This window comes from Larus michahellis, chromosome 1, assembly GCF_964199755.1.
Source record: "Larus michahellis chromosome 1, bLarMic1.1, whole genome shotgun sequence".
Taxonomy (NCBI): domain Eukaryota; kingdom Metazoa; phylum Chordata; class Aves; order Charadriiformes; family Laridae; genus Larus; species Larus michahellis.
Genome location: NC_133896.1, coordinates 165,550,679 through 165,565,725, shown reverse-complemented (window position 1 = coordinate 165,565,725; position 15,047 = coordinate 165,550,679). Strand labels below are relative to the sequence as shown.

Here is a 15,047-nt window from a genome sequence, read left to right as displayed (position 1 = left end):
GGCACTTGACCCAGGCTGGCCAACAGGATTATTTCATACCATGAACATCACATTCAGTATAAATTAGAAAGTTTGCTGAGGAGTTCTCTCTCTCCCTTGATGGCTGTGATCCTGAGAACGTCTTGCCCCGGTGCCAGACCCCTGATCCCTTCCCTTCCTCCCGGACCCGCAGCGCTCGCGGTGTCCGACATTTGCTGTCCCCTGCTGGGAGTGCACAGCCTCCTGCTGACAGCATTGGCTGAATGTAATCCGTGTGTATTTCATATTGGTATCGGGATCGATACTGGTTCTTTAGTATTATTAATGTTAATTATTTAGTCTCATTCTGTTAAATCTATTTATATTTCAACCCTCGGGTTTCCTTGGTTTTTTCCCCTGATTCCCGTTCCCAGGTGGGGAGGGGTCATCGGGTGATAGAATAATTGTCTTAATGACAATAAAGTGTTGTGGGTTCCTCAAGCCATAACGGTAATTAACACGTGCCGCAGTCAGCACTGCCTGCCCTACTTATTTGAAACACTGGAACTCCGGGGTTACAAACACAGGCTTGAAACCGCAAGCACTATGAGACCCACGTTCCCCCAAGGCAAAAATAATGGAATTTTAAGGAGTTTAAAAGAAAAAAAAAAAAAAAAAAGACCAAACCCCGATGTTATCTATTCCCGCCTGGCTTCGCCGCGACCGACCGCGGGCGCGTGCCGGCACCGGCCCGGCGTCGCGCGACCCCCGCTCACCTGGCGGAGCCCCCGTGTCAATCTCATTGGCTTCCCTCCGCTCCGCCCTCGGCGCCTCATTGGCTGATGTCGCCTTCCCCCCGCCCCCCTCACCCTATCGGCGTCCGTCCGATACCTGGAGGGGAGCGAGGAGCGACTCCCAGCCAACCCACACCCCCCCCGTTCACTCGCTGCCCGCTCTCATTGGCCATATAGCCGGCGTGCTAGGCCCGCCCATTGGCTACTCGGCCGGCCGGCTTTGCTCCCATTGGCTGGCAGGCGGGGTCCGCCCCGCCCCTCCCCGCCGGGGGCTGAGCGGTGTGTTTGGGCTGGAGAGTTGCCGGCGGAGCGCGGATTCAGGAGCTGCCGTCCGCGCGTGCCGGGGAGGGCGCGAGGTGCTTTCCCCCTCAGCCGCGAGGAGCGGGATGGCGGCTTCGGGCGGGCGCTGAGCGGAGCGGGACGAAGCCAGCCGCCGCCTCCTGAGGGGGACCATGCCGTCGGGAAGGGAGCCGTGCGCCCCTCGGCTGCGGGATCCGAGGGGGGCGGCCGCCCTGCCAGCCCCCGGTAGCGCCTGAGCCCGGGGCCGCGCCGCACTGCCCCCGCGCATCGCCATGGACGAGCGTTCCAACAGGTGGCTGCTGCCGCCGCTGCTGGCCCTGCTCTTCTTGCTCATCGTCTACCAGTACGTGTCGCCCGCCTGCCCCGGCGCCGCCTGCCCCCACCGCCCGCCGGCCTCCGCCGCCCGCCGCGGGGGGGGCCCGGCGGAGCGGGAGGAGGAGGAGGTGGTGGCGGGCGCCGCGGAGGAGGAGGAGGCGGCTGCGGCGGCAGCGCTGCCGCGGCTGGTGGCCAAGTTCCCGTTCGCGCGTGGGGAGCTGTGCCGGCGGGTGCGGTTCGACATGCGGGGCCGCGACGTGATCGTCTTCCTCCACATCCAGAAGACGGGCGGCACCACCTTCGGGCGGCACCTGGTGCGCAACATCCGCCTGGAGCAGCCCTGCTACTGCCGGGCCGGGCAGAAGAAGTGCGCCTGCCACCGCCCGGGCGGCGACAAGGACACCTGGCTCTTCTCCCGCTTCTCCACCGGCTGGAGCTGCGGGCTGCACGCCGACTGGACCGAACTCACCAGCTGCGTGCCCGCCGCCATGGAGCGCCGGGGCTGCGCCGGCAACCGCACCCTCAGGTCAGTGCCCGCCGCCCCGGGGAGGAGGTGGCGGGGGGTGATGGGGGCAAACCCACGCGTGCTCGGAGGTCTCGCCTGTGCGGCTTGATTTCCACCCGCTCGAAACCTGATCCCACCTTTCCCAACGCGGTGGGAAGGCTCCCTGTAACTGGGTCCCGCTCGCCGGCAGTTTGGCAAGAATTGTCCGCCGCCGTCGTCACTGAGAAGCAAACGCGGCGGGGGCTGTGTGTGAAAGGACTTCTCTTCCAGTGGAGGTTCTAGTTCGGGCTATTCCCCTCCCTATTTGTTACCTGTGATGCGTTCGCTTCACCTCAAATTTGAGCTGATTCCACGTAGCGCCTGTGCAGCTGCCTCCTGTACAGGGTTAGCGTGAGAGAAACTACTCGTTTTAATGCAAGTTTCTCCTATCTGTTTGTCCTTTTGAAACTTGTTTTAGACAAAACGCTGTGCTCTTCTGCATAAGAAGAGTGCCTCTGCAGAATCTAATGGATTGCTGCAGCTGCTGAGTGATGCAACTAGTGGAGTTTGAAGTATTCAGAAGCCCTTAAACTCTCTTTTTCCCGTGTTTCTTGTTGGCAGGTAGACTGGTTCTCTGCTTCGTGTTACTGAGCACTTGCTCTATGTGCGAGCTGAAAGCCAGGCTCTGTGCAGGGAATGCAGTACTAGCAAAAACTGCAGTGTTAATGGTCCTTGGATGATCGGAGGACAGGGCAAAACTTCTGATTTTTGTATGCATCCTGCCTCTCTGCCTGTTATCTTCTATTGCGCTTTTTTTGGGTCGTGCAAATGGTCTTTTCTGTTTTTAAAATGGAAAAATTGTCAGATGGCTGATCTTTCTTGATATGAGATAGCTCTAGGTGATTCAGTAAGTTTTGGGCTTTCTTCTAATTTATTTACCATTAAATCAAGATTTTCAGGCTAATATTAGATCCTGTCTTTATTTGGATGATAGATTTCAACATGCGTATTAAGAAGTTATGAGCTGAATTCTCTCTTAAACCTTTGTACTGTAATGATTGTGACTTCAACATCTGTAAAGTATTTAGGAAAAAAACTTTTTTTTTTTTAGTTAGGTAGTTATCCAAGTAACTTCTTTCATTTCACTATCCATCTTAATTTTATGAGTCTGTAAACTTTAAATTTTCAGTAGGTCCACTCACACATTGTGTTTTGTGGCTTGTCACTTAAAAACACGTACAATCTATGACATAGGTGGACTCATTTTCACAGGGCCTATTAGTCAAGACAGTAGAGTTGATTATTATTGTTGTTGAACAATTTGAAGATTATTTGATGTGAACATCAAAGTCTCTCCCATACCTCAAAGCTAGTCACATTTGGCGTGACTCCAGTCAGGATAATTTGAATTTATTGTTGATGGTTGTGGACTGGGACTGTACTTGCAGAATGCTGTTAAGGTAATTCATACAATTTTGTGAAAAATGTTTAGCTGGAGATAAAATGTATGCATTTGTGTGCTAATGGAATAGAAATGCTGTGAATGCCTCCAAGGACAAAATAACTTGGTGGTAACTGTACAGCTTTAAGGAATATTCAGTAAACTTGTAATGTAAACCAGGGAGAGAAGGAAGAAGAGTAATACTTGTAGAAATGGCTGAAAATACATAATCTGCCACTGAAGTCCCCTTTTCCTCTGTCATGAAGAATATTAGTAGGTAAATAACTCAGTGTTAAATTGAATTGTGAAGATTACAAGTGGGCAGTAAAATTGGAGTAGTGGCTTCAGTACTTTTAAACAAAAACATGATTATATTAAGTAAATTTAAAACTTCGAGTTGAATTACAAAGCAGTTCATTGTGGTTATTTGGTTGATAATTATTTCGATTGAAGAAAGACGTGTGGTGACATTTCACCATTATAGCTGAATAGCGTTTTCTTAATTTTTTTTTTTAGTTAGTGAATGATTTGGTTAGTGTGACATTGCACTTCTTGATTTGTCTTTATATAAGTGAGGAAAGTGCTGTGAATAATTTTGTTGCGCCTTTCTAATACTCATTCTTTCTTGTATTATTTTGTGTGCTGGACAGATACCTTTTCATTTTTCCCTTTGTTTTCTCTTTATAGTCATGTAGCTTGACTTCAGTTTTTCAAGGAGCTGTGAAATGAATTGGATAAGCCTGAAGTACGAATTGTCTTTGCTGCTGGTAAAGTTGGAATCAAGCCTAAAGTACTTTGCTGGAGGACTGTAATATTGGAGGCGTGCATCTAAGTCTTTTTTTAATGTCTGAACGGAGAATTGAGAATGAGACTGTATGCCTAAAACGGGCAAGAAACTAGCATAAGAGTCTAATGTAAAGCACAGTGATTATTTTTAAGTCATCTTTTAAAGCTTCTGAATGTTTGAGGCATTAGACTTTATTGAATAGCTCATCTTTTTCTCTTCTCCCTTCTAGCTATGGAGTCAGAAAATTAGGCTAAATTGGTTAAATATCTGACAATGAATTTTGTTTGTGGCTAGGAGGGCAGTGGGACAAAACATATTATGAATTTGGTACCAAGGAGTTTGATCTCTTGTGCCGTATATTTGATGCAGTGAGGATGATGTTAAGTGTATTTCAGATTTTTTTTTTTTTGTTCCCTTCATAGCAGGATGTTAGTAATATAATCTGTTCTTTCAGTCCTCTGTATGTGTAGTCTGCCCCTTACTACATAGAGGGAATAAGGGACTTAGAGTATAAATCTCCACATTCTGAAAATTTGCTTCTTAGAGGGCTGGTAATAGTGTAACATAAGTAAAAATTAAACAAGTGGCTTTTGGAAGTATTTTCTTTGCTATTTTGTTATAAGTAAGTTAGATTAAGTCCTACCTTTTAGCACACGTCTTCAGAAGAGTCAATGGAGAGACTATAATTAGAATTCATGGGGGAAGGGGCTAGGTGGCAAAAGGAGGGAGTGGATGATGGTCCTAGGTCTCTTAGAAGGTGTATGAAGCACTACCTCATCTCTCCCTGGGTTCTTTGTCTTTCACGGGCAGTGTGTTTAAAGATGTTTTACTTCTGAAATCTCATTAAAGTTTTGAAGAGACTTTATCTCGGCTTTTCCTGTTTCTGATGTTGTTTTTTTGCAGCCTCAGGTCCCAAGGGAGGGAGCACAGGGCAGAAATTGCTGCTGTGCCCCAGCAATTTGAACTTCTTTAAGCTGAAGTGCCAGCTGTAGTTTTGATGTCGCTGGACCCTTACCTCAGTGTGACTTAATGGTCTGAAGTGTCCTGTGCCCTTGTCCCAGCTTAGGTATTTCATTTTGAAAAGTTCTTTGTTACCAATGTATCGGATGCTATTGTGAAGTTGTAGAACTATCTTTTTTTGTTAAAAATCAAAGTTATTCTTTTGAATGACATTACTTTAAAAACAGAACAATAACTTTAGACTTTATTTCTTCAAACACTTGCATATGTTTCAATTTTCAGGATCTGAGATGTTCTGCTGAAACACCTGCTTAAGTGTTTACAGAGCCAGGCTATTAGTTTTTCATACTAATGTACAGCTTTCACTTTCACAAAAGTTGCTGTCCAGATAGTAAGGTTATTGAGAATGGTATGCAGCTGATGTATTTTTAAATTAAATTCTTATTAGTGTAGTTTTCAGCTCAGCATTGCAAATAATTAGTATAAGTAAAGCATCAGGACTTTTTCCATGAAGATGCAGTTAGGTTCGTATGGAAGTTCTTGCATCAGTAGCACAGCCCCCCATATGTTTAACAGGGGAGTTCTTGCTATGCATTATGTCTACAACTTGTGTTACTTACTCTGCCTTACAAAAATGGGTGTTACAACAGAAGGTAACTGAGACTGGTGTGGAATTTCTCTTTTTTTTTTTTTCTTTTCTTTTTTTTTTTTTTTTTTAAGTAACAGTGTTTTATTTCCCTGTGTATTTGCTCTGCCCTCTCTGGAAGTCATTGAAGTTGATGATGCTTCTGTTTAGCTCCACCTCTGGAACTTAGCTTTCCTTCAAAGGTGCCAAGAAGCTGAGGCTATGGAGTCTTAGCTAACATTACTTGAGGAAAGAAAGGGAAGAGAAATGTTAGATGTTTAACCTGGGATGCCAGGGAAGAGTTGGTCTCAAGTCTGAGTGAATGACTTTAGACTGCCTCTGTAGATGGTGGGGAGAAACAGAATAAAGCAGGCAGTCCTTTGGTGGATCTAAGACGTGTCTGAGACCTGCTGAATTGTCTTCTGGAGGGGTAGTTCTTCCTTTCACCAGTTACAAGGGAAGCCTGGAATGGCTAATTGGCACTTGGTATCTAAAACTAGATGACAAGAACTCCACATCTAATGTTGCATAGACATTGTCCAAATGGATTGTGTGCCTCTGTTAGGTTACCGGGTAAAACGTGGTGTGTGAGGTGGGGCTTCCTTTGTCTCTCTACTCTGTATGAGGGATTGAGAAGGGACCTTAGAAGTCCTAATCGAGGCACACTTTCTCCCTTGCTGGTGTGCCTGCAATATAATTAATAATTATTCATTATTATTTATTACAAGTTTGATTAAACTAGGAAGGTAATCTTTTAAACTACACACTTGAAAGAACACTGCATTGAAAGTGTTGTCTAATTTTCTTATACGAAACAGTGAAATCAGTCTAATTGTGTAAACCCCATGAGCTTTATTATCAGTGCAGTTTAGTCTTCGAAACTATTGATTTTCATTAATTTGCTTCCATTATACTCTCCATTTCCTCATGTCTGTTTAACTTACTGTGTGCTCCATTATTCTCTGGAAGGATAAACCAGCAGTAAACCCATGAGTCATGGAACTGGGAGGGTTGAATAGAAATTATTAGTAGGATTCCTTTTTCTTCTTATGCAGTCCTTTATTTGACTATTGAGTATTTTTAAAGCTTTAGCAATAATAATGTAAGATGGACTCCATTCTTTGCAGCCATGGTAACTATGATCATTGTAAAAATGTAAGAGCATTAATTGAAAATTAAGACTACACTGAAGGTAGTGGGGAGAAGAAAACAAAAAGCCACAAATGTTTAAACTGGGGGGGAGGGAGGAAAACACAAATTCTCTACTATACCTTGATATTTTCTACTGAAATGAATGCTAGAGCCAGTAAACTCTATATAGTTTGGTTTTTTTATAAATGTAAAGAACAACAAGGATTGAACAATTTCCTGAGGTCCTGCTACTGACAGTGGGTTTTTTTTTTTCCTTCCTTAACTGTCTCCAGAGTGGAATGCTTTAAAAGAACCTTGGTAATCTGCTGCAGCATTTCATTGTCCTTACTATTGGAAAGTGGTGTTGTCTTCCCCCAGTGCTTAGTGTGAATCTTATTAACTTAAATTGTAACCCCATTGCATCTTCTGTCTTTTGAGAAACCGGGAACAAATTGATCCCCTTTTCTCTGCAATAGCCTGCTAGCTACTTTGGTTCTTAGGAAGTCCTCTTTCAACCTTCCCTTCTTAAAGTGTAACCAAATCCAGATCATTCTGTATTTATTGTAGGCCATTTTTAATGTTCCTCTTCCTTGGATTGATATCGGGTTTTTTCTTGAAATGTGATGCTTCAATAAAGGTACAGTATTTTGTTTGTAAATGTAGTACAAAGTGAAGCAAAAAAGATTACTTAACTTATTCTGAAAGTTGTGTTTGTGGTTGTATAATTCAGTGATGTTTGCCTATTTTGCAGTTGCCTGACATTGACTGTTCGGCTTCGGATTTAGACGCTATTCATTTTCTTAAAGACAACTACTTATATTTCCCAGTGTCTTTTTACATGAGTTTTGTGCTCTCCCCACTGGATTTCATTCCTCTTCCGTCAGTTTCTTTAATTTGTAAAATTGATTTAAATTTTAATTTTGTCCTTCCTAGCTTTTCATCGTTGGCATATTTAATAAATGTGTTTTGTATTCAGCATCCACATTGTTGATGCAAACATTGAATAGAATTAAATCCCATTGTAATAAACCTTTTGTTTGATATAACTCTCAGAATTGCTTTCCAGGGAGTTCTGCCATGCCACGTTTTTTTTTTTCTAGACCATTTTTTTTCTGGCTTATGACACTAATTAAAAATGTTGTCTAAAGTCATACTTTTTTTTTAAAAAGCATTTCCTTCCTACTGTTCCTATTCAAAGCCAATTACTGTATTTTAGAAGGAAATTAGACTTATTTGCTCCAGCGTGATTGAGATAGTAATGCTGTCTGCTAATCTTTTCTTCTATGTGTTTAAAGATAACTTGTCTTAGAACTTGTGGCAACATCTAGCAACTCTCCTTAACTACTCTTTGCACTGTACTTGTCTCCTGTGAGATTTTCCCTGCAAATGATTGATGGGGACGAACTCTTTAGCATTGGGGTTGTCACAGCTCTGTAAAACTTTTGACCTAAAGATAAGTCTTGTCTTCAGACTTTTGAAGCTGCTGCAATAGAAATCTTAGGTTGCCTTGCTGGTGACTACAAAAATGACTTGAACTTGTGTTTACTGTTAGTTGCTAGTATTAATAAAACAGTGATCGGCACTAATTCAGTTGGGAATTGATTGTTTTTATTCATCCATCATTGTAATTTACAGATAACTCTGAAATTCAGTAAATTTTGAGACAGAGAGGTGCATTTTATGAAAATGGTCACCGTAGCAGCAGTTCTTCTCATTGTCTCGAAGAGAACTTAGCAATTTACGCAAGTAAATTTGCTTACTTCTTTGCTGGTTCCTTTTTAATCTAGTTTGTTACATCATGTTGGGGTGGGTTTTTGGCGGCTTCTGGTATTTCATTCTGGAAAATATACTGTCTAATAAGATTTTCTTTAAAATGAAGGAGCTGTTCTCTTCTTTGTGCAGGAGCCCGACAGAGAAGCCCTGGGAGAGAAAAAGAAAGTGGAAGTGTCAATAGCATCTCCTAGGGCTGTATGGTGTTATAAGACATAGCAGCTGTTGTAACTCTCTTGTGTTATTAAGATGCTTTTTAATTTCTGTTAACTAGCTGCCTAATTTAGAGTAATTTCCTATCCTCTTCCTTAAATTCTTACATAGCTTTGGGGTATGTATTTGTTTGAGGTGAAATGGGAAAAGTTATGTGTGAGTGAGAAAAGTTGCTGTGTAATGCCGTCACACTGATAGAGATTAAATCTGTAGACCCAGACAGTGGCAAAAATAGGGATAAAATTGTGAGCTTACTCTTGATTTTTTTTGAGAACGCTTTGCAGAAGAAGAAGAAGAATCTCTGCCAGCTCAGCTGTAGCGATCACAAAGAAGCTCAATGGAAAGTGTAGAGAGCTGGCTGAACAGAATGATTTTTCTGTTCAGGTGTCTTGGCAATTTTCATATGTTGCCTTCTAAGTCAGCAAGAGTAAAGCATTTCCTCCCAGAGTTTGATGCAGCCATGGTAGTGAATTGAGCTAATAACAAAGATTCTGCTGCTCTCTGTGCAGAACGAGACCTGATGAAAGTAAGGGAACCTGTGTTCTTTAATGTATTTAATATTGCATTCAATTTGCTGCCTCTGGAGGTATTTATAACCCAAACTTCTAGTGCTAAACTACGTTGGATGTCTTAATGTTCTTGGTGGCCTTAGAAGGTAACTTAAACTCCCTTCAAAGTTCTGTTATTGCTGAACAAGGTTTTCAAGTGCTATGTAGGAAGCTGACTGTATGAATTAAGGGTCTAATTTGCACTGCCTAGATGATAAAATGATTTAGCTTTGAAAAAACTACTAATTTGTGGGGGGGGTGGAGTGGGTTGGAATTAACAACAGAACTACTTTTGGGTTTGTTCAAGATGGCATGGGTCTTTTGGAACAAATTCCGGAGTGGCAAAATCAGTAACTCTGGAACTACTTACGGTCTATTACATGATCAGTGTAATTGTATTGTATTGACATCTCAATAAGTATTGACTAAAAGGTATAAAATGGGTTCTTGTAAGGATCAGGCCTTTTATCTTCAAGCTCTGAGGACTTTGGTTCTGCTCTGAAACTTAATGTTAGATTGTCTCATGTAAACTTCTATAAAGATCTGGAGTTTGGCCCACAGCTTAAAGTCATCTTAGAAAAAATGGAGTGGGGGATTAGATTTTACTTAATGATTTAAACTTAATGTCTTAAGCCTCTTATTTTCTTTAAAAATTAGTAATGTTAGAAAATGGTGAATGTAAAGTGGATTTCAGACATACATGAAGTGTTCTATTAATGAAGTTGTATGTCAGTTGTGAAAGTGTATTAATGCAGGTTGAAGTGTGGCTCTGAGTGTCTATAAACTGATGGAGATGCCAAACACACTGGCTTAGTAGTAGGGAAACTTTGAATGCCATATGAAGAATAATGCTGTCATGGGGAAAGCAATGACCAGATGCAGTTTCAATTTCCAAAGTCAGAATAGTGAAGGATTGGTGAAACAAACAGTGATATTCATAATTGACTTGAAACTATACTTTCCAACTCTGTGAAGTGTACCTTTTGTTGATGAGAATGCTGGCCATGTGGTTCCTGGTGGTGTTTGGTAGGTATACTGTGAGGAAATGGCCACTTCAGGATGTCAGGGTATGTGGAGGAGCTGACCTCTCTGAGACCAGTTACTTTCTGCAAACAAGCAAACTTGAAAGCAAGGTCAGTGAAAGAAGGAGGCATACTTCACAAAATACTAGACAAGAATGTATTTTATTTTTTTTTTCAAATTCTCATCTAAAGTCTAATAATGTCAATGGGAAGAGCTTGCTGACATGAAGATTTCCATTTGTAAGACTTGGGCACGTTGTGCTTTTAAATGTATGTTAAATGAAAATTTAGAGGTAGTAATGTAGGAAAAAGCTTTTTTTTTTTTTTTTTTTAACAAAGTAGCCTATTTCTAGCTTGTTTCTTGAGCTGGCTTTTGTTTAAGTAGCAAATACATTTGTATATGTGTTTGTGTATTTTCACACTCAAAAGTAGCTACTTGCAATTTTTTACTTTATTTCCATGTGTCTTTGCACACAGGCTATGGTTCAGAACGTGGGGGTGGGTGGAATGGCAACTGATAGCGTTTTCTTGGGGAACCCCTCAGAGTAAGGGGAAAGAAGAGAAACAGTGTAGGAATAAGCTGTGAGCCCAAAGTGAAAGCAAAGTCTGGAAGAAGCAGAAGAGAGCAGGGAGCAGAAATAAATCTACAGTCTTGTGAGGTGAAGGACAGATCAAAATTTTGCAATTTGAGAGTCAATTTTTTCCAAATAAAACTTGGTTTAGGATTTAAAGCTCTCTGTTTGTTCTTTTATACTTGCTGAAAGAAAAAGATGTGGACATAATGAGAAAGTTCAAGTACCAGCTAGTTTGAGTTCCTGTCCTTCATGGGTCTTTTCTTTTTTTGGCATAGGTTTTTCAAGTCAGATAAGTGTTGTAATAAGAGACCCAAATGTTAAATTAAGCATCTTCAGCTCCTACACTGTAAATCCCCAGTAGCACAGTTGTCACATAATATTTTCATCCTTTAACTAGACCTTAATTTTTAGTGATGGGAGTAGGACCGTTATTTTCCAAGAAGCTTCAAATGTGAGTGACGAACAACTACTGTAACTGCAAAAACTTTGTTTTCATGCCAGAAAAGCCTCTGTCAGGCTAAAGCTATAGCTTTTCTGTTGCTGACTTAACAAGGTTCAGATGAGAAGAGTAACTTTATGAAATATTTCATATTGTTCTCTACTAGTAGTCATTTGGATTTATTATAGAATCTTGTAGGTAGGAAGGGACGTCTAGCAGTCATTTAGCCCAAACCCCTGCTCAAAAGTCAGTCTAACTAGAGCAGGTTTTTCTGGGATTTACCCAGAAGTTTTGACTAACTCCAAGGGTGGAGATGTCATGGTGTCTCTGAGCAGCCTCTTCCAGTGTTTGACCACCCTTCAGGGGAAAATAGCTTTTCTTCTCAGCAAGCTGAAATTTCCCATTTTCCAACTTGTGTTCATTTCCTCCTGTTTTATTGCTGTGTGTATCCAAAAAGAGTCTGGTTATGACTTCTCTATGCATTCCCACCTGAAAATAACAGAGCAATAAGGTCTACCTGGTTGCTGCCTTGTCCCCAAGCTGAACATCCCACCTGAAAATAACGGAGGAATAAGGTCTACCTGGTTGTTGCCTTGTCCCCAGGCTGAACAAACATAGCTCATTCAGCCAGTCCTTGTGTGTCATATGTCCCAGTCCCTTGATCATCTTGGCAGCCTGCTGCTGACAGTTGCCATTATACCAAGATCTGTCTTTTACTGGGGAGCCCAAAATTGGACACAACACTCCAGATGCTGTCTCACGGGTGCTAAATGGGGGAGTGAGGGGAAATCACTTCCCCCAACCTGCTGGCTAGCTCCTGCTGGCATAGCCCAATACTTGGTTAGCCTGCTTCACTTGCAAAGGGCACATTGTTGGCTGTTATTCAACATAGCGTCCACCAGGAGCCTCAGCCCCTTTTCTGCAGAGCTGTGTCCTAGCCACTCAGTGCCCAGCCTGTCGTCTCATGTGTTCTTACTTCACCTTGGGTGCTAGTTTTTTCTTTTACTTAGAATCATAGAATGATTTGGATTGGAAAGGACCCTAAAGATCTTCTAGTTGCACCCCCTTGCCAGGGCAGGGATACCTTCCACTAGGCTTGATGTCCAAGTGGAGACCAGTGATGAGTGTCATTCCTCAGGGGTCTGTACTGGGACCTAGTGGAAAGTGTCCCTGCCCATAGTAGGGACTTGGAACTAGATCTTTAAGGTCCCTTCTGGCTCTAAGCATTCTGTGATTCCATGATCAGGTTGCTCAAAGCCCCATCCAGCGTGGCGTTGAATGCATCCAGGGAGAGGATATCCACAACTTCTCTGGGCAACCTGTTCCAGTGTCTCACTGCCCTCACAGTAAAGCACTTGCCATGGTTGATCTTCATGAGGTTCCCATCAACACAGCTCTGTTGCCTCTTGAGATTGCTCTGAATAGAAGCGCTGCTTTCTGGAGTATTGATCACTCTCTCCAATTTGGGGTTGCCCATGAACCTGCTGAAACCAGACTCCATCCTATCATCAAGATCATTAATACTGACCTTTAAACAGCATTAGCACCACTGTCAGTTCTTCAGTGACACCACAAGTAATCAGCCACCAGCTGGACTTTGTACCACTGTTTACTCCTACTTGCAGCCCAATAGGCCACTTTGCTATATTGCCCCGTCACCTAGTCCATATCTCACCAGGGTGGCTGTAATGACAGTGTGTGAGAGCGTGGCAAGGTCCTTGCTAAGGTCAATGCAAACAACATCCACTGCTCCAGCGAAATTTGCTTAACCACCTTCCCAGGGACAGAGGTGAGACTGACCAGCCTGTACCTCCTTGAATCCTCCTTCTTGAAGGGAAGTGTGAGGTTTGCTTTTTATTTATGGACAATGGGTAGAAAAATTACAACAGATAAGATGCTGCAACATGCTGATGTAGATATTTTAACCACTCCCTGTTCTTCAATTTAAGAATTCCTTGAACAGGGTCAGAAGCTATAATTATTAAATAAAGAAAGGATAGTGTCCTGGTTCCGGTGGGGATAGGGTTAACTTTTCCTGGTATTCCATGCCATGTGAGCCACGCCCACCCTGAGCTGCCGGGGGAGGGGGCAGGAAGTTGCTGCTTAAAAGCGGGCTGGGGCGTCCCGGGTCCGGCCGGTCGGCGAGCGGCGGGGAGCGGCGGTCCCGTAGTCGCGTTTGTATATTCCCCTGTCCGTGTTGTTGTTGTTGTTTGCCTGTTCCCTTTACTGTCCTGTTAAACTGCCTTTGTCCCAACCCAAGAGTCTTGCCTTTTCTTACGATCCTTCCTGTGTTAGGAAGGCACGTGCGAGCGGCACGTGGTTCTTTGTTGCCATCTGAGGCTAAACCACGACAGATAGATACAATGATTTTTTCGCTGTGTGCATTACTTTAGTTTGTCAAAAGAAACAACTTATTACCAGCAGTAACTTTTTAAATGTTTGATATGTCCATGACATCCTATGTAAAGCTGGTCTCAAGCATGTGTTGTAAATACATTCCTTTGTACATTTCTTTGAAGACTGGGATGGTGTGCTTCTTTGGTGCCAGGGAGGGTCAGCTTTTTCTTATTAAGCTGAGCTTAGTTGATAAAATAGAACTTGAATAGCAATTCAGTAAATAAGACATGGTCACATATTTGTCTTTTTGTTGTTGTTAATACTTGGACTCTTGATGTTCTGTAATATTTATACAGTTTCAGGATACGTTGAGTCAAGCATTTCTATGCAAATTATTTTTGTCCAGAAAGCTAACACTTCTATAGTTTTCCATATTCACAGCGCAGACAGTGTTCTTCAGAGCTCTTTAACTTCCATCTACAGTGATACCTTTCTTTATTAAACTGTTCACAATTAAATTATAGTGTAAAACCTTAATTGTCATGTGTTAACACGAAATAACTTTCCAGACTGTATAATAAAAGAAGATAACTGTTTTGCCTTTCTTTTTCCTATTCCAAAGTTGAGTTATTGGAATGAACTTTCAACATAGGTTAAGATTCTTTTGTGCAAGGTTCAAAACTTCTCTATAAAATTGTCTCTAGGCAAATACAGAATCCACAAAAGAGGAACAAATACAGAGGCAAAGAACTGGTGTTTATACCTTTACGTTTCTTTTAAGTGGACTATAAATTCTTAAAAAAAAACCTAAGTAGGAAAAATTCAGAAGATGTGATCTTCTTAATCAGTCTACTTATTAAGATACCGGGGAGAAAACTGAAATAATTAGTTTGTGTGTGTATGCATTTTTTTCTACTTTTTTTTTTTGTGAAGTCAAGGTATAAAGTCTCCATTTAAAGACTTGAATCACAAACTTAATCTCAACTGTGTTAAAGCATTTATGCCTTTTTAACATGCTTTTAAAACCTGAAAATGCCCATTGAAATGGTTTCCTCCAAATAGAGAATTTGGCTGCCTAAGCGAAAGGAGTAAATGAAAATAGCTTTTCCTAAAAAGCCCGTGTCCTCTGTAATGCATTGCCTTCTTAAGCAAAGGCTTCTTTTTGATCTCTGGTCTCCTGCATCCGTTGTCCAAAGCTGGCAGGTCAATGAGCATGTAAATGTATGTTAGGTTTTGCAGTACTGCCTCTGACATCTGCAGATTATTTCGTATTAGTGTATATCTCTTTTCCTTTTGATCAAATTGCCAGATATCTGACAATGGGATAAAGAATCCCATTGTGATATGG

The 15,047-nt window shown here is 42.2% G+C and overlaps 1 protein-coding gene across 1 annotated transcript in view; it reads left to right on the top strand.

The window, feature by feature from the left end:
* The first annotated feature begins 1,050 nt into the window (after window positions 1–1,050).
* HS6ST3 (heparan sulfate 6-O-sulfotransferase 3) overlaps window positions 1,051–15,047 on the top strand; it is a 304,259-nt gene continuing 290,262 nt past the window's right edge. The window contains exon 1 of the mRNA XM_074562850.1: window positions 1,051–1,893. Coding sequence (XP_074418951.1) covers window positions 1,325–1,893 — 569 coding nt within the window. The 5' untranslated portion in view covers window positions 1,051–1,324. The remainder of the gene's footprint in view (window positions 1,894–15,047) is intronic.